The 24,265-nt window shown below is 48.9% G+C and overlaps 1 protein-coding gene across 3 annotated transcripts in view; it reads left to right on the plus strand.

Annotated features, from left to right (window-relative positions):
- The window catches only part of osbpl1a (oxysterol binding protein-like 1A), a 298,479-nt gene that overhangs the window by 25,757 nt on the left and 248,457 nt on the right, over positions 1-24,265 (plus strand). For all 3 annotated transcript variants that reach the window (XM_072468513.1, XM_072468514.1, XM_072468515.1), the window contains exons 2-3: positions 15,122-15,268; positions 21,100-21,185. In XM_072468513.1, coding sequence (XP_072324614.1) covers positions 15,124-15,268; positions 21,100-21,185 — 231 coding nt within the window. In that variant the 5' untranslated portion in view covers positions 15,122-15,123. The remainder of the gene's footprint in view (positions 1-15,121; positions 15,269-21,099; positions 21,186-24,265) is intronic.

Consider the following 24,265-nt stretch of genomic DNA (forward strand, 5'->3'; position numbering starts at 1 on the left):
AAGGAGATAGGGACAGCGGGGCACAAATTTAGGAGGAATGTGCTTCCATAAAACATCTGATTTTCCCCCGAGATCATGACACTGTATTAAAATCTTATGAATATTGGCAGCCAATAATATTTTTAAATTCATTTACGGGATGTGGGCGTCGCTGGTCAGGCCAGCATTTATTGCCCTTCAGAAGGTGGTGGTGAGCTGCCTTCTTGAACCGCGACAGTCCTTGAGGTGTAGGTACACCCACTGTGCTGTTAGGGAGGGAGTTCCAGGATTTTACCCCAGCGACAGTGAAGAAACGGTCAAGATATTTCCGGGTCAGCATGGTAGCACAGTGGGTAGCACTGTTGCTTCACAGCTCCAGGGTCCCAGGTTCGATTCCCGGCTTGGGTCACAGTCTCTGTACATTCTCCCCGTGTCTGCGTGGGTTTACTCCGGGTGCTCCGGTTTCCTCCCACAAGTCCCGAAAGATGTGCTGTTAGGTGAATTGGACATTCTGAATTCTCCCTCTGTGTACCCACACAGGCGCCGGAATGTGGCGACTAGGGGATTTTCACAGTAACTTCATTGCAGTGTTAATGTAAGCCTACTTGTGACAATAAAGATTATTAGGAAAAAAAAAGGCAGGATGGTGAGTGACTTGGAGGGGAACCTCCAGGTGGTGGGGTTCCCAGGTATCTGCTGCTCTTGTCCTTCTGGATGGCAATGATCGTGGGTTTGGAAGGTGCTGTCTAAGGAACCTTGATGAGTTACTGCAGTGCATCTTGTAGATGGTACACACAGCTGCCACTGTTCGTCGGTGGTGGAGGGTTTGAATGTTTGTGGAAGGGGAGCAATTAAGCGGGGCTGCTTTGTCCTGGGTGGTGTTGAGCTTCTTGAGTGTTGCTGGAGCTGCGCTCATCCAGGCAAGTGGAGAGTATTCCATCACACTCCTGACTTGTGTCTTGCAGATGGTGGACAGGCTTTGGTGTGGGGGGTGCGGGTCCAGGAGATGAGTTATTCGCCGCAGGCTTCCTAGCCTTTGACCTGCCCTGGTAGCCACAGTATCAATATGGCTAGCCCAGTTCAGTTTGTGGTCAATGGTAACCCCAGTCGGTTAGTTAATGTAAGCCATCCATCCCGTCTCCCTCTCTGATGTCTCGCTTTGCAGGCTCGAGGACAACTGCCTGCATCGGGATGTTAAGATCGGAGGTCATTGAAGGACTTGGGTAGTGTGTCAATCTTTACAGATTGAACTCTGCCTTACAAGTACTGAAACAAACTCTCCCAGTGCTGTAAGTCTGCCTTCATTTTGATGACCAAGCTGGTAAGTTTATGCAGAGATGCAAGAGAGTGTGTGAGTGTGTTATATTCATACCGAAGATGCGGAAACCAGCAATAGATACACGAAACAGCAAAGCCCCTGGAAGAATTTGTTTGGCAATAGTGTTGAACGGGGAATGCTCACTATATTATGGATATTCAATTGATAGCCAGAGAATGAGCCAAAGTTGCTGAGAGAATGTTCATTATAATAATTTTTATTGTCACAAGTAAGCTTACATTAACACTGCAATGAAGTTACTGTGAAAATCCCCTAGTCGCCACATTCGGTGCCTGTTCGGGTACACTGAGGGAGAATTCAGAATGTCCAATTCACCTAACAAGCACGTCTTTAGGGATTTGTGGGAGGAAACCGGAGCACCCGGAGGAAACCCACGCAGACACGGGGAGAACGTGCAGACTCCGCACAGTGACCCAAACCGGGAATCGAACCCGGGACCCTGGCGCTGTGAAGCAACAGTGCTATTATGTCATCAACTCAGCTTTGGAGTTAGTAATATGAAGATGGAGATCATCAGCATGCAAGGGCACCCGATGCTCCATGCCAGGAAGTGGATACCCTTTAACAGCGTTGACGACTTTAGGGGTTCTATCGCCAGGGCAAAGAGGAGTGGAGACAAAGGGTAACCTTACTGGGTTCCTCTGGAGAGAGGGAAGTGCCCGGAGTGTAGAGAGTTAGTGTACACACACGTGGTGGGGAGAGGAATAGAGAAGGCAAATCCAGGAAATACATTTTGAGCCAAACCCAAATCTATCCAAAATAGCAAACACATAATCCCACTTGACGGGGTCAAAGGCCCTTTCTGCATCCAGAGAGACAACAACCTCGGCGTCGGTCACGGCAGTTGGGGAAAGAAGAAAGTCAAGAAGACAACGTACATTGGAGAATTATGGACGTCCTTTTACAAAGCTGGTTTGGTCATCAGATTTTATACCAGGAATACAAGGCCCTAAACGGCAGGCCAACACCTTAGCCAACATTTAGAAGCGAGATCGGCCGCTGTGGGCCCCACCCGTAGATTCTATGTCTTTTTCGAAGATAAGTGATCTGGAAGCTTGCGTCCATGTTGGGGGCAGCAAACTCCGAGATAATGAGTTGCTGAACATCTCTAATAATAAGGGATTGAGTTGAGCAGAGTGTGGTGATATGCATCACTGTAAATACACTAAGACTAAGTAAACACGAGAGGGAGCACCAGAGACATCATGACATGCAGACATACAGCTAATGAACACATAGAATAGGACACGACCAATGGGCAGTCAAGACACCCAGAGGTGACACTACCACAAGGGGGCAACCCATATAAAAGGACAGGGCACACATGCTCTGTCTCTTTCCACAGGCGACACTCAGAGAAGGACAGGGGCAGATCAGAAGCATCACACTCACCGCATGGCTTGGAGCAGACTGGTTAGTTAGACTGAGTTACTATAGCAAGATTAGCAGGAGAGTCGAACCCAAGTAGGAGAATTGTTAACTGTTCAATAAATGTGTTAAACCTATCTCCAAGTCTGAACCTTCCCTTGTCAGAGCACACATCAAGGAAGCAGCTTATGCTACTTGAAGAAGCAGAACACAACACAGAGAACTTTGTAAATAACTCTGTAGGAAAACCATCAGAGCCTGGGGCCTTGCTGCTCTGCATTAATTTAATGCAGTTTGTTGTCTCATCAGGCGCAAAGGATCTTCCAGGTCTCTGCTCAAACCTGCATCGACAGAAGGGATGTCCGAATGATTTATAAAGCCGGTCATTGCAATGCTATATGAAGGGGGGGGTTCTGATTCATACAGTAAACAGTAGTGAGGATCCAGTTAATATCCAAGGGGTCAGTAAGATTATAGGAGGAGTTGTAGGCCTGGGGGATAGACCGAGAACCCAATATTGGTGGGCCAGAAGGCGGCTGGCCTTGTCCCCCTATTCATAAAACATCCTGTTTGACTGTTGTATCATGTGGAAAGCAAGTCAAATAGAGTCTGAAGCTTTAGCCTGCTGCATAGAGCTTTGTACACTTTGGAGTGGGGGCAATGGAGTATTGATGGTCAATTTCCAAAATTGAATTCACCAATTCTTGTAGTTTTAATTTTCTTTGCATAGATTTGAGAATTTATGTATTGTAAGAAGTTACTTTCCCTTGGAGATCCGCTTTTGAGGGTCTCCCACAGTACTGACGGGCTGGAATCAGATTTATTTGTTTTAAATTGTCTATACTGCAGGACATACATTTACAAAAGTCTGTATCAGATAGTAAGGATGCGTTGAATCTCTATGGGGGCCAACCCCGGAACCTGGATGTAAGAACCAGATCAAGGGGGCGGGACGCATGGTCCAAAATAACTATGGCAGAATACTCGGCTGTTTTGACTGGGGGGAGAAGAGCTGTACCCCAAAAAAGGTGATGACTTTGACCCGCAGTGGCACCCTCTCCTTAATTCCCCCCCCCAGGTCAGTTGGGCTCCAGCATATAGATCCTGCCGTTGCTGCCCGAGAGGGCCGTCTCTGTGGGTAATGGTGCCGAGAGAGGGCCGGGTTGGACCCTGTGACTCTCGCAAAGAAGTTTTCTGTTCAAGAGCCAGACTTCATCGGGATTTGGCAAGCTCAGTGGCAAGAATCTCCTCAAAAGAGTTTCAGTCGTCAGAGGCTTTGGGGAGCTGGTCGCCATCTTAAATGAAGCTATCTCGGCAGGCGGTCCTTAACATTCAATCCCACCCCCACCCACCTATATGCTTTAAATTCATAGGTTCAAATTTGCCCGCGTGCTTAAGTTAATTTTTGCAGGGACGAATAAAAAAACAATAGTGGCGTAATGAGGAGAAATGTATGAAAAATCGTTAGGGGAAACACCACATATGTTTCCTCTCCATTGCACAACCGAAAGTTTAGCCTCACTGCTCAAAAGTATCCTTCGAAAGGCAATTGGATGAATATTCGAATGAAAACTTTTTTTGGGAATGGAGAAAGACCGTAAGTCATGGGAGCAGAATTAGGCCACTCGGCCCATCGAGTCTGCTCCGACATTCAATCATGGCTGATATTTTTCTCATCTCCATTCTCCTGCCTTCTCCCCATAGCCCCTGATCCCCTTATTAATCAAGTACCTATCTATCTCTGCCTTAAAGACACTCGGTGATTTGGCCTCCACAGCCTTCTGCGGCAAAGAGTTCCACAGACTCACCACCCTCCGGCTGAAGAAATGGGATTTCTCATCCGAAGGTGCAGCCTCGATTGTCCAACTGGCCTCCTCCTGTGCTGTACAATTCACGAAGGCCCCCGCCTTCTCAACCTTGCCCCTCGTCTGTGGAGCGGTGACCCTCGGGTTAAATCGCCACCAGTCCGCTCTCCCCCCTCTATGGCAACTTTACCTTTATCTTTACTATTCAATGATTCTAGATAAACATGTGGGAGAAAAGAATAAAATAATACATTGATGGGCGAGATGAAATAGGGTGGAAGGAGCATAAACATCAGTATGGATCATTTGGGCGGAGTGGGCTGTTTCTGGGCTGAAGAATCGATGGAATTCCATGGAAAACATTCTCCAGAAGCCTCTCCACTCTGTTAACCCAGCTGAATGGCGGCTTTTCCCTTTTGCTTCCACTTGTAACAATTCCGTGATAACAAAAGGATCCCCAGCAGTCACGTCCCTTCTTGCAACCTTGTGGCTCCTCTTCCCCGAGGATCGCACATTCTAGGGGGACAGTAGTAATGTCACTGGGCTAGTAATCCATTAAAAGGGCAGACTTGTTTAGCTTGATAAAGAATTTTGCAGCACAAGAGGAGGCCGTTTGGCCCATCGCCTCCGCGCCGGCCATCAAGCACCCTGGGCTGGATTCTCTGTTTTCGGGACTATGTCCCCACGCCGTCATGTAAACTGTGCGTCTTTTACGCCAGAAAAACAGCTCTGCAGGGAGCTAGCAGGCAGCTGTTGTGGAGCTGGCCGCTCCAGCTGCTGATGCAGTCCCCCCAGCACCTCCGGTTCAGAGGCAGCGCACGCGCACACCGTCCTCCGGCGGCCGGGCTGTGCTCCATGACGGACTCAGCCCGCGGGCCTGGGCCTGGGAAATAGTGCCCTGCGTTGGACGCTCGCCCGATCCGGACCGCCCGCCCACCCACCCAGCTCCCAGTCCCAAATGCCCTCCGATCGGCCCGTCCCGACTGGGGCAGGCCCGGACTGAGTCCGCAGCCGCCATGCGAGGTTCCCAAGCGGCAGGACCAGATTAGATCCACGGCGTCGGGAATTCGGCCGCACTGGAGCGGATGGGCCTCTGGCAATGGCCTCTGGTGGTGGACACTCGTAGCGGCCTACTCCCAGGGTACGCTGCTTTTCGGGGGTCGGAGAATCGCTGAACCAACACCGGTCCCGATGACATGCGTGAAACTGGATTCGCCGCCCCGTCGTCGAACGCGATTTTGGGTGTCAGGGTGTGGAGAATCCAATTCAATTCCACTTTCCAGAATTTGGTCTGGAGTCTTGTCTGCCATTTAAAAGATGGCATCTCTGACAGTGCAGCGCTCCCTCAGTAGCGCACTGGCCAGTCAGTCTGGAGGGGTGCAGAGTGTGTACCCCCAGCATGCTGACGGAGAATTCAGTGCTTCCCACTGATCCATGGCTAATATTGTCAGTAAGGTTCGAAATCTTGCTTATTTCTGGTCAATTGTACGAACTGCCAAGTGGGCTAGTGTCCCAAGCATTGTGACATCCTTGCATTGTTTTGTAATTGATAAAGTTCCAAAGCAGTTCAGACTTGGGGAAGTGAGAGTACATTTGGTAGAATTGCTACAAATTGGCTGTGAACGAACCTTAAGTCTGTTTTATAAAACATTTGGGGTTCTGGGTTTTATAAATAGAGGTGTGGAGTACCAAACGCGAGGAACAGCAACAACAGCCAATGTTTGTACAATGTCCTTATGTGACATCTCAACGTGCTTCACAGGGATATTATAAAGCAACGTTTGACACCGAACCACTTGAGGAGATATTGGGTCAGGTGACCAAAAACTCGGTCAAAGAGAGAACTTCTAAGCAGCAAAGCGAGACCGAGAGGTCGAAGAGGCTCCGCGAGGGGATTCCAGAGCCTGGGCCCAGGTTGCTCTAGGCACGGCTGCCAGTGGTGGAGCAATTAAAATCGGGAATGCCCAAGAGCCCAGAATTAGAGGAGCGTAGAGCTTCATCTTCAGATGTCACTGGCTCGGCTCCCGCTGGAGCATTGTGTCTAACTCTGGGATTTAGGTGGGATGTCAAGGCCTCCGCGGAGGGGATTGAGCAGGATTTTTAAAACTTAAATCATGGGTTGCGGGCGCCTAGCCAGCGTTTGTTGCCCGCCGCCCATCTCCCATGAGAAGGTCATGGTGAGCTGCCTTCCTGAACCGCTGCTGTCCATGTGGTGTAGGTATACTGACCGCGCAGTTAGGGAGGCAGTTCCGGGACTCTGACCCAGCGACAGTGTAAAGCAGCTGATGGTGAGTGACTTGGAGGGAAACTTGCAGGTGGTGGTGTCCCCATGTGCCTGCTGTCTTTGAGCTTCTAGATGGTAGAGGTCGCGGGTTTGGAAGGTGCTGCTGATAGGAGCCTGATAGTAGGGACGAGGACTCCAGTGTGGTGAATGTATTGTACTAACCACTCACCATGTATTACACTGTATCACATTGTTGCCCATGTGGGCTCCACCTATGGACCATTGTACGATATTACACAGAATGTATCATGTTGGTGCCCTTGTGGGCTCCGCCCCTTGAGGGGAGGTATAAAGGGCAGATGCCCTGTAGGCGGCTCTCACTAGCAGAGCAGTCGCAGGCAGGCACTGTTCTAGTCGATTAAAGGCACTGTTCACTTCAACTCTCTGTCTCGCGTGAATTGATGGTCACATCAATGTGCAGAGATCGGAGAAGAGGGAGTTATTCCTCTTACAGCAGAGAGGCTTACTGGGGAATTTTAATACCCAGGGGACCCTCTGCTACTGTACCTCCCCATGGTTCTCCCATCAAAATTAATCTCCACGTTGAACTTCATCGGCACTGCCTGCCCCTACCACCAAATAAAGGAAGGGAAAGCAGGCAGAGAAGATAAAGGTTTTACAGCTGGATATAGCTAGGATAGGAGGCGATTGTCAAATGCAGGCCATCTGGGTCCTGGAACTTATCAGCCATTTTGGTCCAATAGTTTTCCCTTCACCTTTTCCCTGGTGATTGTTTTAAGTTCCTCCCTCCTGTTCACCTCTTGATTTTCAAGTATCTTTGAGAATTTAAAGTTTTCTGCAGTGAAGACAGGCACAAAATACCTGTTCAGCATCTCTGCCATGTCCTTAGTTTTTTTTTTATTATTGGTTCCCGCGGCTCGATCCCTGACCCACCATTAATCTTCGCAGATTTGTACACTTTTTCTTTAAATTTGAATGGGTGGGTTTCCTGCCCGAGGCCCCGCTCACCCCAGCATGAGATTGCATCAGGATCGGGAAGAGCGGATTCCTTGGGCAGTAAAGTGGGACGAGCTGTCTCGCTCTAACATGCAGATTTGCCAAAAGGTGATCCCTCCCCGCAATGGCCGGGATTCACATCGCAACGCCTGGCGAGATCACGGCAGATCTCGCGAGGAGTGCGAGCCGGGTAGATCTCGGGAGCGTGGTCTCCTGGCTTCTACCGGCCACTGTGCGTTGCGGCAAACTGCCTTTAGGCCGCAGCGTGGCCGGTCGATCCTGCCTGTTGAGCGAGTGGGCAAATGAATGGCAGATGCAGAATAATTAGGATACATGTGAGGTTATCCACTTTGGCAGCAACAACAGGAAGGCAGACTATTATCTGAATGGATGTCCTCGTACACCAGTCACTGAAGGTAAGCACGCAGGTGCAACGGGTGGCAATGAAGGTAAATGGTATGTTGGCCTACATAGCGAGAGGATTTGAGTACAGGAGCAGGGTGTTTTGCTGCAATTATACAGGGCCTTGGTGAGGCCACGCCTGGAGTATTGTGTGCAGTTTTGGTCTCCTTATCTGAGGAAGGATGTTCTTGCTCTCGAGGGAGCGCAGCAAAGGTTTACCAGACTGATTCCTGCGATGGCAGGACTGGCGTACGAGAGATTGAATCGGTTAGGATTCTATTCGCTGGAGTTCAGAAGAATGAGGGGGAATCTCATAGAAACCTATAAAATTCTAACAGGACTGGACGGAGTAGACGCAGGAAGGATGTTCCCGATGGTGGGTGTGACCAAGAACCAGGGGTCACAGTCTGAGGATACGGGGTAGACCATTTAGGACAGAGAGGAGGAAGAATTTCTTCACCCAGAGAGTGGTGAGCCTGTGCAATTTGTTACCACAGGAAGCAGTGGAGACCAAAATATTGTATGTCTTCAAGAAGCAGTTAGATCTAGCATTCGGGGCAAAGGTGATCAAAGGATATTTTGGGAAGGCGGAGCCGAGCTATTGAGTTGGATGATCAGCCATGATCATAACAAATGGTGGAGCAGGCTTGAAGGGCCGAATGGTCTCCTCTTGCTCCTATTTTCTAGGAGTAATTCTGTGCTCCCCCACCCACCTCTGGAACCTGTCTTGGGGAGGGGGGGTGTAAACTTCTGCCAAAAGAGTCTTTCTAATTGGGATACATCTTTGCTGAGAGTTATTAAGTATCTGTTAAACATCTGCCACTACATCCCTGTCCTCCCTTTTAATCTGGTTTCCCACTTCGCTTTAACTCCTTATAATTACTTTGATTTAGGTTTAAAACACTAATCTTAGACCCACATTGAGGTTTACTGTGATTTTATTATGAGGTAGCTGGTTAATCCTGTCTCATTGCACATCACCAGGTCTGGAGTGGCCTGCTCCCTGATTGGCTCCAGGATGTATGGCTCAAAGAAATCGACCCAAGCACAAACTACAAATTCATTTTCTAGGCTACCTTTGCCAATCGGAGTCGCTCAATCTATACCTAGATTAAATCACTCTTGATGATTATGGCACCTTTCTTACAAGCCCGCTGTATTCATTCCGGTATACTCTGTCCTAGTGTAACTATTGTTGGAGGCCTATAAACTACTCCCACAAGTGACCTTCATACCTTTCCTATTTTCTCTACCCAAACTACATCTTGATCTTTCAAAACTAAAACCATCCCTCAAGACTGTATGATGCACAATCAATTACTCTTGAGACAAGGTGAGTCATAACTAATCGGCTTTAATCTGCTAGAACTGTACCCAGCAGCTTCGATACAGAAACTGAAGGCTGCTGGGACGGCATTGGTTCTTATACCCCGCCTCTCAGGGCGGAGCTATGTGCGTTAGCCAATGGTAGACTCCTAGGTCTAGCCAATGGTCATCCACCTCTCAGGTACTGCAATACCTGGTATTACCACACTGTACTAATGCCATCCTTGATTAACCGAGCTACCCCACCACCTTGTCTCAGCTTTGTGACTTTCTGAAGTGTCAAATACCCCGAATGTTCATGTCCTAGCCTTGGTCACCCTGCCACCATGTCTCTAATGCTCTTCAGGCCGTGCATATTTATTTCTATCGTCTGTCTGGGCTCACCGTTTACCCACTTTGTTACGATTGCATATTCAGATGCAAGGGGCGGGATTCTCTGCCCTGCCGGACCACATTTCTGCTTCACCCCGCCGGTGGGGTGCTCCGTTACGCCGGCTGGTCAATGGGGTTTCCCATTGTGGGGTAGCCCCACGCCGTCGGGAAACTTCCAGGCTGCCGGCAAAACGGAGCATCCCGCCGGCGCAGAATCCAGCCCAAAGCCTTTTATTCTGACTCCTTACTATTTTTTCAAACTCTGACCTGTGTAATCTTGCTTTGTGCACTCTGCCCCTTCCTGCTACACTCGCTACCCAAATCACTATCTTAAGACCATAAGACATAGGAGCGGAAGTAAGGCCATTCGGCCCATCGAGTCCACTCCACCATTCAATCATGGCTGATTTCAACTCCATTTACCCGCTCTCTCTCCATAGCCCTTAATTCCTCGAGAAACCAAGAATTTATCAACTTCTGTCTTCAAGACACTCAACGTCCTGGCCTCCACCGCCCTCTGTGGCAATGAATTCCACAGACCCACCACACTCTGGCTGAAGAAATGTCTCCTCATCTCTGTTCTAAAGTGACTCCCTTTTATTCTGAGGCTGTGCCCCCGGGTCCTAGTCTCCCCTGCTAATGGAAACAACTTCCCTACATCCACCCTATATAAGCCATTCATTATCTTGTAAGTTTCTATTAGATCTCCCCTCAACCTCCGAAACTCCAATGAATATAATCCCAGGATCCTCAGACGTTCATCGTATGTTAGGCCTACCATTCCTGGGATCATCCGTGTGAATCTCCGCTGGACCCGCTCCAGTGCCAGTATGTCCTTCCTGAGGTGTGGGGCTCAAAATTGCTCTATCATGCTCTATTGTTTGCCTTTAATGTACCACATTTACCCTCGCATGATCATTGCTGCCACAATTTAGTTGAAAGCCCGCTCTGCCACCCGAATTGTATGACTCGTAATACTGGTCACAGCCTGGTTCAGGCAACGACAATCCCAAAGGTTCAGCTCCCTCTTGCCCCAGAAAGGTGTCAGCACCCAAGAATTAGAACATAGAGCATAGAACAGCACAGCACAGAACAGGCCCTTCGGCCCTCGATGCCAAGCATTGTCCGAAGCTAAGATCAAGCTATCCCACTCCCTACAGAAACCCATTTCTAGCTCTGCCCTTTAATTTAGGCCCTAGTGGCTCATAATTCCTTACAAGACCCTCGTTCCCAACAAGACCCTCTTCCCTAGTCCTATCTATGTCACTGAGAGCCACAAGGACCACGACAACTGAATTCTTCCCCTCCCACTCCTTCCTCTCCAGTCCTGAGCCGATTATAGAATCCCTACAGTGCAGAAGGAGGCCATTCGGCCCATTGAGTCTGCACCGACCCACTGAAAGAGCACCCTTCCCACGCCCAAACCCCCACCCTATCCCCGTAACCCCACCTAGGGGCAATTTATCATGGCCAATCCACCTAACCTGCACATCTTTGGACTGTGGGAGGAAACCGGAGCACCCGGAGGAAACCCACGCAGACACTGGGAGAACGTGCAGACTCCAGTCAGACACTCACCTTGGACCCTGGAGCTGTGAGGCAGCAGTGCTAACCACTGTGCCACCGTGCCACCCCAGATGGCCTGAACCCTAGCACCGGACAGGTAACACAGGCACCTGGACTCTTACTCTCAGCAGCAGAGAACAGCGTCTCCCTCCCTGACTATACTATCCCCTATTACCACCATACTCCTATATACACCCCCACCTGAATGGCTTCCTGTTCCATGGTCAGTTTGCTCATCCACCTTGCAGTCCCTGCTCTCATCTATATAACCTGCAAAATCTGCAAAGCTGTTGGACAACTGGAAGAGGTGAGGAGCATCAATTTCGACCGGCCCAATCCCCTTACCTGCCTCACTTTCAGTCGCACCCATCTGTCCCTGACCACTGGCCAAATCAGAAGACCCTGTTCTAGGGGCCGTATAAAGTATCCGGGTAACTTTCAGCCTCCGTAACCCCGGGCTTCCTGCTCATTAACTCTGGGCTGAAAGTCCCTGAGCTGGGGACAATTACTGCAGATGTGGTTGTCCTGTATCTCACTGGCTTCAACAACATGCTAATAGTTAAGGCAATGGCAATTACATCAGTGAATGGAGAGTGGGTTGTTACAAACCCCACGCAGGGGTCACTGGGTATGGACCATTCCCCCATAACCTCCACAGAGTACAAACTCCCCCGGTAATGGGGCGGGGCTTCCCCTTTAACAAGGATAGCTCACGTAGTATAAAACCCCCCACCTGAGTGTAGGTGGGGGCGGGGGACCCTTGGGGGAGAGGAGAGAATTGGCATACATGTCAATAAATCGGTATTTCTGCGTCCTGCCCTTCATTCCACATGTGATCACTCCCCGGATTCTACAGCGGAAATGCCATTTCTCCTATTTATCAGAAACGCACAGGGCTAAATCGCTGGCTTTTAAAGCAGACCAAGGCAGGCCAGCAGCATGGTTCAATTCCCGTACCAGCCTCCCCGAACAGGCGCCGGAATGTGGCGACTAGGGGCTTTTCACAGTAACTTCATTTGAAGCCTACTTGTGACAATAAGCGATTTTCATTCATTCATTCATTTTCATTTCATTTCATTTTCTTATCTCTCCTAATGCAAGCTTTCGTCCCCTCTCTTTGTTTATGTTTTCTGTGCCTGATTTTGTTCAAATTCACCCAATGTTTGCTCTTCATTGTCCCTCTGTTTATTTTCCAATCCTTGAATCTTGTTGGTTAAGGAGAGGGCCACATTCAGCCCATCAGGGTCCAGGTACGTTCCCGTCTTGCTGGCTCTCTGCAGAGCAGTCTAGTCAGTCCCATCCCCCACTCTTCATTTGTTCATGGGATGGGAGCTTCACTGGCTGGGCCAACATTTATTGCCCACCCTTAATAACACTGAGGCCAGACTAGCTAAATACAGCAGATTTCTTTTTGTTATGGGCCAGGGTTTAGAGAACTCCAAAGTGCATCATGGAGTTCACCTGACCCACAACTTTTAATAGATTGTGGTATGGGGAGCACACGGCCCACTCTACAGGTGTGGTACAGCAGAAAATGGACCAATGTTTTTTTTAAAACAAAACAATGTTTATTCTATGAACTTTTAAAAACAAACAGTGAACATCTTAACAACCAGTAAATCAAATACACCCCCTTAAAGAATACAACACTAAGTAACCTGTATGCGCTCCTATTTCACCCAAAAGACTGAACAAACCTTTAAACATAAGCACATCAGAGTTTACAGTCACTACTGAAAACATTTATAATTCTTCTGAATTCACCAAATGAGCCATAGATAGTTTTTGGATGGCAGAGATCAACAGTACAGCCCTTTGTTTTAACTCCAGATGCAGCTCACTGAAAAACACCCAAGCTTTTTCTCAAACTGAAACTAAAAAGCAGAAGTGGAGCTCAGCTCCACCCACACTCTGACATCACTGCAGCAACATGAGCAGCTCCATTTCTTAAAGGTACATTTCTTAAACACCCATTTCTTAAAGGTACTCTCACATGACACTTTCCAAAAGGGCCCTTCCCAAAAGGATTTAACCAGATAGATTTTTAAGACAATTGAAAATCATTAGACTTTTAATTCCTGTTGTTTTTTTATTTTAATTCAAATTTCATCATTTGGTGTGGGGGGATTTGAACCCTGATCATTGGGTCTCTGGATTAACTGGTCCAGCGACAATAGTAATAATCTATATTTTTACAAGTAGGTTTACATTAACACTGCAATGAAGTTACTGTGAAAAATCCCCTAGTCGCCACATTCCGGCACCTGTTCGGGTACATTGAGGGAGAATTCAGAATGTCCAATTCACTTGACAGCAGGTCTTTCGGGACTGTGGGAGGAAACAGGAGCATCCGGAGGAAACCCACGCAGACACGGGGAGAACGTGCAGACTCTGCATCGACCTCTTTGCTTCCTCCACCCAGGGAAATTCCAGTTCGTCCAGAAAATGCCCCATGTCCCCCTCCTCTCCCCCCAGATCCGCCTCATAAAGTCCCTGGTCATACTCTCTAAATGCCTCATTTATCTTCCCTGGCTCTGACACCACATCCCCAGCCCCAGTCCACATCTTCAATATTTCCCTGTATGCAGTCAGCTTCCACATGCAGCTCGCCTTCTGCCTATACTTGTATTGCCCCCCTCTTGCCCTACACAGTTGCCCTACTGCCCTCCCCATTGTCAGTCTGTCAAATTGCCCCTGCAACTTTCTCCTCCTCGCCAATCCCTCCGCGGTGGGCACCCGCGAATACTCCCTGTCCACCTCCACTATCTCGCTCACTAGACGGTCATGTTCCTCCCTCCTTTTCTTCAGTGCTTCCCACAAAATGGCTGCCGCCACCCCTCCATTTTGATTCAACTCCACAAACTCCTTAATCGCCGCCCGCACCTTATCTCAAAAACCTCCATCCGCCAACAACCCCGAGCCAAACCTCCACCCCGGCCTCTGCTCTCGTCCCATTCCAAACCAAATCTCCAGCCAGCGGGGTGCATGGTCCGAGATAACTATCCCCGCATACTCTACCCCCTCCACCCCAACCAAAATCTCCCGACTCACTACAAAGTAGTCAATCCTCGAATACACCTTAAAGACGTGTGAAAAGAAGGAATACTCCCTTTCCCCTGGGTTCTGAAAGCGCCATGGATCCACCATACCCATCCTCTCCATAAACCCACCCAGCTCCTTTGCCATTCGTTACCTACCCATCGACCTGGGGCTCGACCTATCCACCTTCGGCTCGAGGACACCGTTAAAATCTCCTCCCATGATCCACTGGTGCGTGGCTGACTCCGCACAGACAGTGACCCAAGCCGAAAATCGAACCGGGGACCCTGGCGCTGTGAAGTAACAGTGCTAACCACTGTGCTACCATGCTTCCCCTCGCCTTGGCCCCTAGCACCGTAACCTTACAAGTTGATATCTCTCAAGGGCTCGTCCATTTTCATTTTGAAAATCTTCACCGTCTCTGCTTCCACTGGTAGTCGGTGGGTTCCAGAGCGGGATCCTGCCAATCCCCGATGCCGCAGTGCACCATTATCAACTTGCACGACCAGCAAGATACGGTACAAAACTGTTTTGACCTGAATGCTGTGGGAAAGAGTCTAACCAACGGGGAACCTCATGATGTGCCCCACTCCGTGATCTGGGCCATTGTTCTGGGAGTCGCTGCTCTGGTCTCTCTGGGGCTTTGAACACAGTTATTGTCGTTTTGAAATCTGTTCTCTTTAGGAATGAGTTCTGAAACTGAGGACCAAGTATTGCGTGAGGCCGAGGAGCAGCTGCTTCACCTGGCTCGAAATGGCGTCTCGGAAGAAGTCACAAAACTGCTGGATCGCAGGAGGGTTGAAAACTTGACTTTCAACATCAACTGCAAAGGTATGTTTCCTCTGAACGTCAGATTTTAGTTTGCTGTTCATTCAACCACATGTTGTTAAAATTTCAAATTGTCACTGCTCAATGGTGGAAATCTTACAGCACAATAGGAGTCCATTCAGCCCATCGGGCCTGTGGCTGGCCCTTTTGAAAAAACTATTCAATTAGTTCCATCCCCCAGCTCTTTCCCCATTGCCCTGCAAATTCCGTCCTTGAGCATTTATCCAATATCCCTTTTAAAAGTTACTATTGGGGCTGGTTTAGCACAGGGCTAAATCGCTGCCTTTGAAAGCAGACCAAGGCAGGCCAGCAGCCCGGTTCAATTCCCGCACCAGCCTCCCCGAACAGGCGCCGGAATGTGGCGACTAGGGGCTTTTCACAGTAACTTCAATTGAAGCCTACTTGTGACAATAAGCGATTTTCATTTCGTTTCATTTTCATATTGAATCTGCTTCAATCACCCTATCGGGCAGCGGGTTCCGGATAACGACTTTTCGAAAAGAAAAATCTCCTCATTTCCCCTCTCGTTCTTTTGCCGATTTAATCCGTCTCCTTGTTACTCTCCATCCTGCCATTGGAGAAGGGTTTGCCTTGTGTACTCACGTCAAAATCGTTCAGAACTTTGAACACCTCCAGACAAAATCTCCTCCTCGCCTGCTCAAAGGGAAACCTCCTCAGCTTCTTCAACCCCAGTCCCCAGTGGAGTCCTTCGAGAATGACACACACGTTGGAATGTGTGTTGATGTGGGGAATATAATAATACTATAATGTCAGTGAAAGTGGGAGTGAAATGGAATGGCGAGGTGGCCGCCATGGTTGACACTTTCTCACCTCTCTGGTAGCTACATTAGTGAAGAGCACCACTCAGCCCCTCAGGACTGTCCTGCCTTTCACTTAGATCACGCCTCCTCACTATTTTAACGCTACCTTACCCACCTTAGTTCTGTGAAATCTCCTTATCCAATCAGTCACGGTTTTGACTTTGTCGATTAGCCCCCAACCTCAACTGTTTCTTCAAGAGAGAGTTCCAGATTTCCGCTCCACTTTGTGTGAGGAGTGAACAAAGAACAAAGAAAAGTACAGCACAGGAACAGGCCCTTCGGCCCTCCAAGCCCGTGCTGACCATGCTGCCTGTCTAAACTAAAATCTTCTACACTTCCTGGGTCCGTATCCCTCTATTCCCAGCCTATTCATGTATTTGTCAAGATGCCCCTTAAATGTCACTATCGTCCCTGCTTCCACCACCTCCTCCGGCAGCGAGTTCCAGGCACCCACTACCCTCTGTGTAAAAAAACTTGCCTCGTACATCTACTCTAAACCTTGCCCCTCGCATCTTAAACCTATGCCCCCTAGTAATTGACCATTCTACCCTGGGGAAAAGCCTCTGACTATCCACTCTGTCTATGCCCCTCATAATTTTGTAGACCTCTATCAGGTCGCCCCTCAACCTCTGTCGTTCCAGTGAGAACAAACCGAGTTTATTCAACCGCTCCTCATAGCTAATGCCCTCCATACCAGGCAACATCCTGGTAAATCTCTTCTGCACCCTCTCTAAAGCCTCCACATCCTTCTGGTAGTGTGGCAACCAGAATTGAACACTATACTCCAAGTGTGGCCTAACTAAGGTTCTAAAAGTGCTTCCTCCCCCAATGGCCTGGCTCATAATTTTAAGGTTCTGCCCCCTTATCCCAGATTCCCTCCACCAGAGGAAATATTTTGTCTATGTCCACCATATAAATCCTCTTCAGCATCATGTTAAATTCCTCAATCAGATCACCCCTTCATCCCTCTTGACTCGAGGGGGTACAAATCTACTCTCGGCAAAACTGTCACCATGGTTTGACCCTTTTAGCCCAGGTATCATTCTGGTGTGCTTCATCACTCGAAGAGGCCTCCCAAGAGATTTCCAGAAATGTGGTGTCCCGAGGTGAATGCAGTTTCCCGTAATGGGATCGAGCAAGAGGATCTGGAAGAGATCAGGGGAAGTCCATTGAATCATTCTCTGCAGCTCCATAGTAACGTAGGACTTAGGGGCCAGGCGTGAGAGTGGACTGGCCGGCCCTTCCGGCCTGGTCTGTCATTCGCTAAGATCGTGGCTGATGTATGGTGGTCGAAGCCAGACTGAAAGGCAAACTGACTGAGGTGTTCAAGATCATCAGGGGGCTTGATTAGATAGTTGTAGAGAAGTTGTTTCCACTTGTCGAGGAGGCCAGAGGTACTGTCACTAATGAAAGCAATAGAGAGTTCAGGAGAAAGTCCTTATCCAAAGAGTGAGTGTGGGCCTCACTCCCGCAGGGAATAGTTGAGGTAAATAGTGTAGATGAGTTTCAGGGGAATCTGGATTAACACATGAGGGGAAGGTAATCGAGGATATGTTAATAGGGTGTGATAAAGAGCGGTGGGAGGAGGTGTGGGCGATGATAAACATTTCGGGCAAACCAGTCTTTGAATTTTCTAAATGACCTGGGAGGGCTGACTGCTCAGAGAACCTTCTGCCTTGTCGGCAGTCCGTCGGGACCAGGAATTACTTGTTTCCTTCCAGCACAGTGGGTTCCGGGATGCCTGATCCGTCCAGTGTGTGATCTGCAGACCCGGCCCCACACACAGGGCAGGCAGTGCTTGAAGAGTCAGGCAGACGAGGTGCGCACTCTCCAACACCTCAGCCTCGCTTTCTGCCCGCTCCCGACCATGCGCTGTTCAGTCCCTTCCCACATAAACCCTCTCCATTGAGGTTGGTCACAAGCCAGGGACTCCCTTGAGATGGTGTGGATGATTGATCTCTTCAGCGATGCTTTGAGGACACCCCTGAGGTGATTCCACACTGTCCTTCCGGAAGGCTCCTGCTGCGAGAGTTCAGAGTAGTTGTGTCAGCAGTCTGCTGTCAGTCATACGAACGATGTCCTGTCCTAGTTTTGAGGGATTTCTTGGATTTTGCCCTACGGTGAACATAGAACATACAGTGCGAAGTCTTACAACACCAGGTTAAAGTCCAACAGGTTTGTTTCGATGTCACTAGCTTTCGGAGCGCTGCTCCTTCCTCAGGTGAATGAAGAGGTATGTTCCAGAAACACATATATAGACAAATTCAAAGATGCCAGACAATGCTTGGAATGCGAGCATTTGCAGGTGATTAAATCTTTACAGATCCAGAGATGGGGTAACCTCAGGTTAAAGAGGTGTGAATTGTATCAAGCCAGGACAGTTGGTAGGATTTCGCAGGCCAGATGGTGGGGGATGAATGTAATGCGACATGAATCCCAGGTCCCGGTTGAGGCCGCACTCATGTGTGCGGAACCTGGCTATAAGTTTCTGCTCGGCGATTCTGCGTTGTCGCGCGTCCTGAAGGCCGCCTTGGAGAACGCTTACCCGGAGATCAGAGGCTGAATGCCCTTGATTGCTGAAGTGTTCCCCGACTGGAAGGGAACATTCCTGCCTGGTGATTGTCGCGCAATGTCCGTTCATTCGTTGTCGCAGCGTCTGCATGGTCTCGCCAATGTACCACGCTTCGGGACATCCTTTCCTGCAGCGTATGAGGTAGACAACGTTGGCCGAGTCGCACGAGTATGTACCGCGTACCTGGTGGGTGGTGTTCTCACGTGTAATGGTGGTATCCATGTCGATGATCTGGCACGTCTTGCAGAGATTGCCATGGCAGGGTTGTGTGGTGTCGTGGTCACTGTTCTGAAGGCTGGGTAGTTTGCTGCAAACAATGGTTTGTTTGAGGTTGCGCGGTTGTTTGAAGGCAAGTAGTGGGGGTGTGGGGATGACCTTGGCAAGATGTTCATCTTCATCAATGACGTGTTGAAGGCTGTGAAGAAGGTGTCCTAGTTTCTCCGCTCCGGGGAAGTACTGGACGACGAAGGGTATTCTGTCGGTTGTGTCCCATGTTTGTCTTCTGAGGAGGTCGGTGCGGTTTTTCGCTGTGGCGCGTTGGAATTGTCGATCGATGAGTCGAGTGCCATATCCCGTTCGTGTGAGGGCATCTTTCAACGTCTGTAGATGCCTGTTACGCTCCTCCTCGTCTGAGCAGATCCTGTGTATACGGAGAGCTTGCCCATAGGGGATGGCTTCTTTAATGTGTTTAGGGTGGAAGCTGGAGAAGTGGAGCATCGTGAGGTTATCCGTGGGTTTGCGGTAAAGCGAAGTGCTGAGGTGACCGTCCTTGATGGAGACGAGTGTGTCCAAGAATGCAGCTGATTTTGGAGAGTAGTCCATGGTGAGTCTGATGGTTGGATGGAACTTATTAATGTCATCGTGTAGTCGTTTCAGTGATTCTTCGCCGTGGGTCCAAAGGAAAAAAATGTCATCGATGTATCTGGTGTATAACGTCGGTTGAAGGTCCTGTGCGGTGAGTAGGTCTTGTTCAAACTTGTGCATGAAGATGTTGGCGTATTGGGGTGTGAATTTGGTCCCCATGCCTGTTCCGTGCGTCTGGATGAAGAACTTGTTGTCGAAGGTGAAGACGTTGTGATCCAGAATGAAGCGGATGAGTTGCAGAATTGCGTCTGGAGATTGGCAGTTGTTGGTGTTGAGTACTGAGGCTGTTGCAGCAATGCCATCGTCATGGGGGATGCTGGTGTAGAGTGCCGAGACGTCCATTGTGACGAGGAATGTTCCTGGTTCAACTGGTCCATGGGTGCTGAGTTTCTGTAGGAAGTCCGTCGTGTCGCGACAGAAGCTGGGCGTACCTTGTACGATGGGTTTCAAGATGTTTCGATATCACTAGCTGAGGAAGGAGCAGTGCTCCGAAAGCTAGTGATATCGAAACAAACCTGTTGGACTTTAAACTGGCGTTGTAAGACTTCGTACTGTGCTCACCCCAGTCCAACGCCGGCATCTCCATATCATAGAACATACAGTAAGAAGTCTTACAACACCAGGTTAAAGTCTAACAGGTTTGTTTCGATATCACTAGCTTTCGGAGCACTGCTCCTTCCTCAGCTAGTGATATCGAAACAAACCTGTTGGACTTTAACCGGGTGTGGTAAGACTTCTTCCTGAGCTCACCCCAGTCCAACGCCGGCATCTCCACGTTGTCATGATATCCACATCAGCATATCATGGTGCAATCACACACACACTGATGGACAGGTTGTTGGACCAACCAACACACACAACATCGCAGCCAATCACCAGTGAGAGTATACGCACTATAAAACAGGGAACACCACAGTTCCTGCTCATTCTACCAGGAGATAGCTCAGAGCACAGAGCTCACAGCGCGCCACTCAGACATACACCATGTGCTGAGTGCCTCACTAAGGTAGTGATAGGGCTGGGTCCACAGGTTAGCTGGTGAAGTACGAACCACAGACAGAAGTTAATAGTTATTATTGTACAGAATAATAAAACAGAGTTGTACCATCTACAACCGTGTTAGTTCGTTTGTGTATCGGAACACCCAACACGACACACATGATAGAACATACAGTGCAGAAGGAGGCCATTCTGCCCATCGAGTCTGCACCGACCCACTTAAGCCCTCACTTCCACCCTATCCCTGTAACCCAATAATCCCTCCTAACCTTTTTGGACACTAACGGTAATTTATCACGGCCAATCCATGTAACCTGCACGTCGTTGGATTGTGGGAGGAAACCGGAGCACCCGGAGGAAACCCACGCAGACACGGGGAGAACGTGCAGACTCCGCACAGACAGTGACCCAGCGGGGAATCGAACCTGGGACCCTGGTGCTGTGAAGCCACAGTGCTAACCACTGTGCTACCGTGCTGCATCATTTAAATAAAATGAGTGAGATTCTCGGCCTCCAAATTTTCTTAAACTAGCAAGTGCCTGTGGGGAATTGAATAATTGTCATTTGTTCTGTTTTAGGCCGGACTAAGTCGAATTTTGGTTGGACCCCGCTCCATCTTGCTTGCTACTTCGGACATAAAGATGTCGTGGAAGAATTATTAAAGGTAAGGTTTGAATTTTCAGATATAAAAAACGATAAACTGGGGAAAGGCCGATTTTAACAAGATCAGATATGTTTTGGCCACAGTGGACTGAGAGCAGAGACTTTTGGGTAAATCTGTGACAGAACAGTGGGACGCATTCAAGGAGGAAATAGGGAGAGTGGGACCAACAAATCCAGTGAACCCTGGATATCGAAGGATAGACCGCATTGGATAAAGAGAAAAAGGGAGGCTTATTGCAGATATCGAGGGCCCCTCTCAAAACAACAGAAGCCCTCGAGGCGTATAGAATGTGCAAAAGAGAACTTAAAAAGGAAATTAGGGGAGCAAAAAGGTGACATGATAGGATACTGGCAGGTAAAAATAAAGGAAAATCCTAAGTTATTTTACAAGGACATTAAGGGTAAAAGAATAACTAGGCAAAGTGTAGGGCCCATTAAGAACCACAGTGGCAATTTGTATGTGGAGCCGGAGGATGTAGGTAGGGTTTTAAATGAATACTTTGTGTCGATGTTCACTTGTGAGAGGGACCGTGTGGGTATAGAAATCAGGGAGAAGGAGTGTAACAAAATTAAAGAGATTAACAGGTTCCGAGTGGTCTGGTAGGGTTAAAAGTAGACAAATCTCCAGGGCCAGATGAAATGTATCCCAGGCTACTGAGTGAGGCAAGGGCGGAAATGGGGGCGCCGGCAGTAACTTTCAATTCCTCTCTTTGGATAGCCAATGTGGTTCCATTATTCGAGAAGGGAGGAAGGGATAAACCAAGAAACTACAGGCCAGTCAGTCTAACCTCAGTGGTGGGGACACTATTGGAAGCAATTCTGAGAGACAGAATTAATCTGCATTTGGCGAGGCAAGGATTAATCAAGAACAGTCAGCATGGTTTTGTTAAGGGGAGGTCATGTCCGACCAAATTGATTGAATTTTTCGAAGAGGTGACCAGGTGTGTCGAGGGAGATGCATTTAACGTTGTCTACTTTTTAACAATTCATTTTTATGGCATGTGGGCTTCGCTGGATAGGCCAGCATTTGTTGCCCATCACTAATTACCCTTGAGAAGGTGGTGGCGAGCTGCCTACTTGAACCACCACAGTCCATATGGTGTAGGTACACCCACTATGCTGTTAGGGAGGGAATTCCAGGACTTTGACCCAGCGACAGTCAAAGAAAGGGTGGGGAGGCAAAGACGTTCATAACATTTAAGACGTATTTAGATGTGCACTTGCGATCCCAAGGCAGACAAGGCCAAGTGCTGGAAAATGGGAATAGAATTCTTAGGTTGCTGTTTTTGATGCCGCAGACGTGATGGGCCGAACGGCCTATTCAGTGCTGTATGATTCTATGGCGATATATTTCCAAGTCAGGATGGTGAGTGACTTGGAGGGGAACCTCCAGGTGGTGGGGTTCCAAGGTATATGCTGCCATTGTCCTTCGACGTGGGTTTGTAAGGTGCTGCCAAAGGAACCTTGGCGAGTTCCTGCAGTGCATCTTGTAGATGGTACACACGGCTGCCACTGTGTGTCAGTGGTGGAGGGTTTGAATGTTTGTGGAAGGGGGAGCAATCAAGCGGGGCTGCTTTCTCCTGGATGGTGTTGAGCTTCTTGAGTGTTGGAGCCGCGCTCATCCAGGCAAGTGGGGAGTATTCCATCACACTCCTGACTTGTGCCTTGTAGATGGTGGACAGGCTTTGGGGAGTCAGGAGAGAGTTAGAATATTGTGTACAGTTCTGGGATCCACATAATGGGAGCAATGTAATATCACTAGAAAGGGTGCAGAGGAGATTTCCCAGGATGTTGCCTGGGCTGGAGAGTTTTAGCTATGAAGAGACTGGGCTTGTTTTCCTTGGAGCAGAGAAGGCTGAGGGGGGACAAGATAGAGATGTATAAAATTATGAGGGACATTGGAGTAGACGGGAAGGAACTTTCCCCTTGGTGGAGTGAATCAAGGATCAGGGGGCATAGATTTAATGTAAGGGGCAGGATATTTCGAGGGAATGTGAGGAAAAACCTTTCAGAGTGCTGGGAGCCTGGAACTTGCTGCCTGAAAGGATGGTGGAGGCAGAGACCCTCATAACATTTAAGAAGTACTTAGATGTGCACTTGCACTCCCGGGACATACAAGGCTATGGGCCAAGTGCTGGAAAATGGGATTAGAATAGTTAGGTGGTTGTTTTTGACCGGCACAGACGCGATGTGCTGAAGGGCCTTTTCTGTCCTGTCGACCTCTGACTCCATAACCCTAGGTGCACAAATGATTGGAAATGGCAGGGAAGTTTGGGAAAGTGGTCAATAAGGTCAATGCAATGCTGAGCCTCGTAAATCGAGACATGGAATACAAAAACAAGGACGTTATGGAGAACCTTTATAAAACATTGACTTGTCTTCGAATGGAGTATTGCATCCGAGTCTGGGCAGTAAAGTTTCGGAAAGATGTGGAGGCATGGGAGAGGGAAGAGAGAGTATTTATATACGTGTCTCCAGGGATGAGGGACTCCAGTTATTTGGATGGGTTGGAGAAGTTGGGGCTGGTTTTTTTTTTTGCGAGAAGAAAATGTCGAGAGGAGATTTGATCGAGGGGTTTAAAACCATGAGGAGATGGATGGAGCGGATAGGGAGAACCTGTTCCCATTGGTAGAAGGATGTAGAACCAAAGGGAACGGATTTACGTTGGTTGGCAGAGGCCACATGAGGCAAAACTATTTTGCACATTGTGCAGTTAGGACCTGGGATGTGCCGGAGGTTGATCCAATTGTGGCTTTCAAAAGGAATCAAAGAGAAAATAATTGCAGGATTAGTGGGAAAAGGCGGGAGAGTGGGAGCGCTGAGTGCTTTTCCAGAGAGTTGGCGTAGTATTGACGGATCAAATTAACATCATCCGTGTCACAACCATTTGATGATTCTCTTCTATGAAGTTAAAGGGCACTATTCCCCTCCCCCCCCCCCCCCCCCCCCCCCCCCCCACGCCAGGTGGGAGAATCGCCGGGGCGCCGCGCAAATCGCGCCACGCCGCTCCGACCCCCGCACGCGATTCTCCCATCCCACGCAAACCAGCGCCGTGCGATCTGCACCGGGCCACTCGGAGAA

This window comes from Scyliorhinus torazame, chromosome 11 (assembly GCF_047496885.1).
Source record: "Scyliorhinus torazame isolate Kashiwa2021f chromosome 11, sScyTor2.1, whole genome shotgun sequence".
Lineage (NCBI taxonomy): Eukaryota > Metazoa > Chordata > Chondrichthyes > Carcharhiniformes > Scyliorhinidae > Scyliorhinus > Scyliorhinus torazame.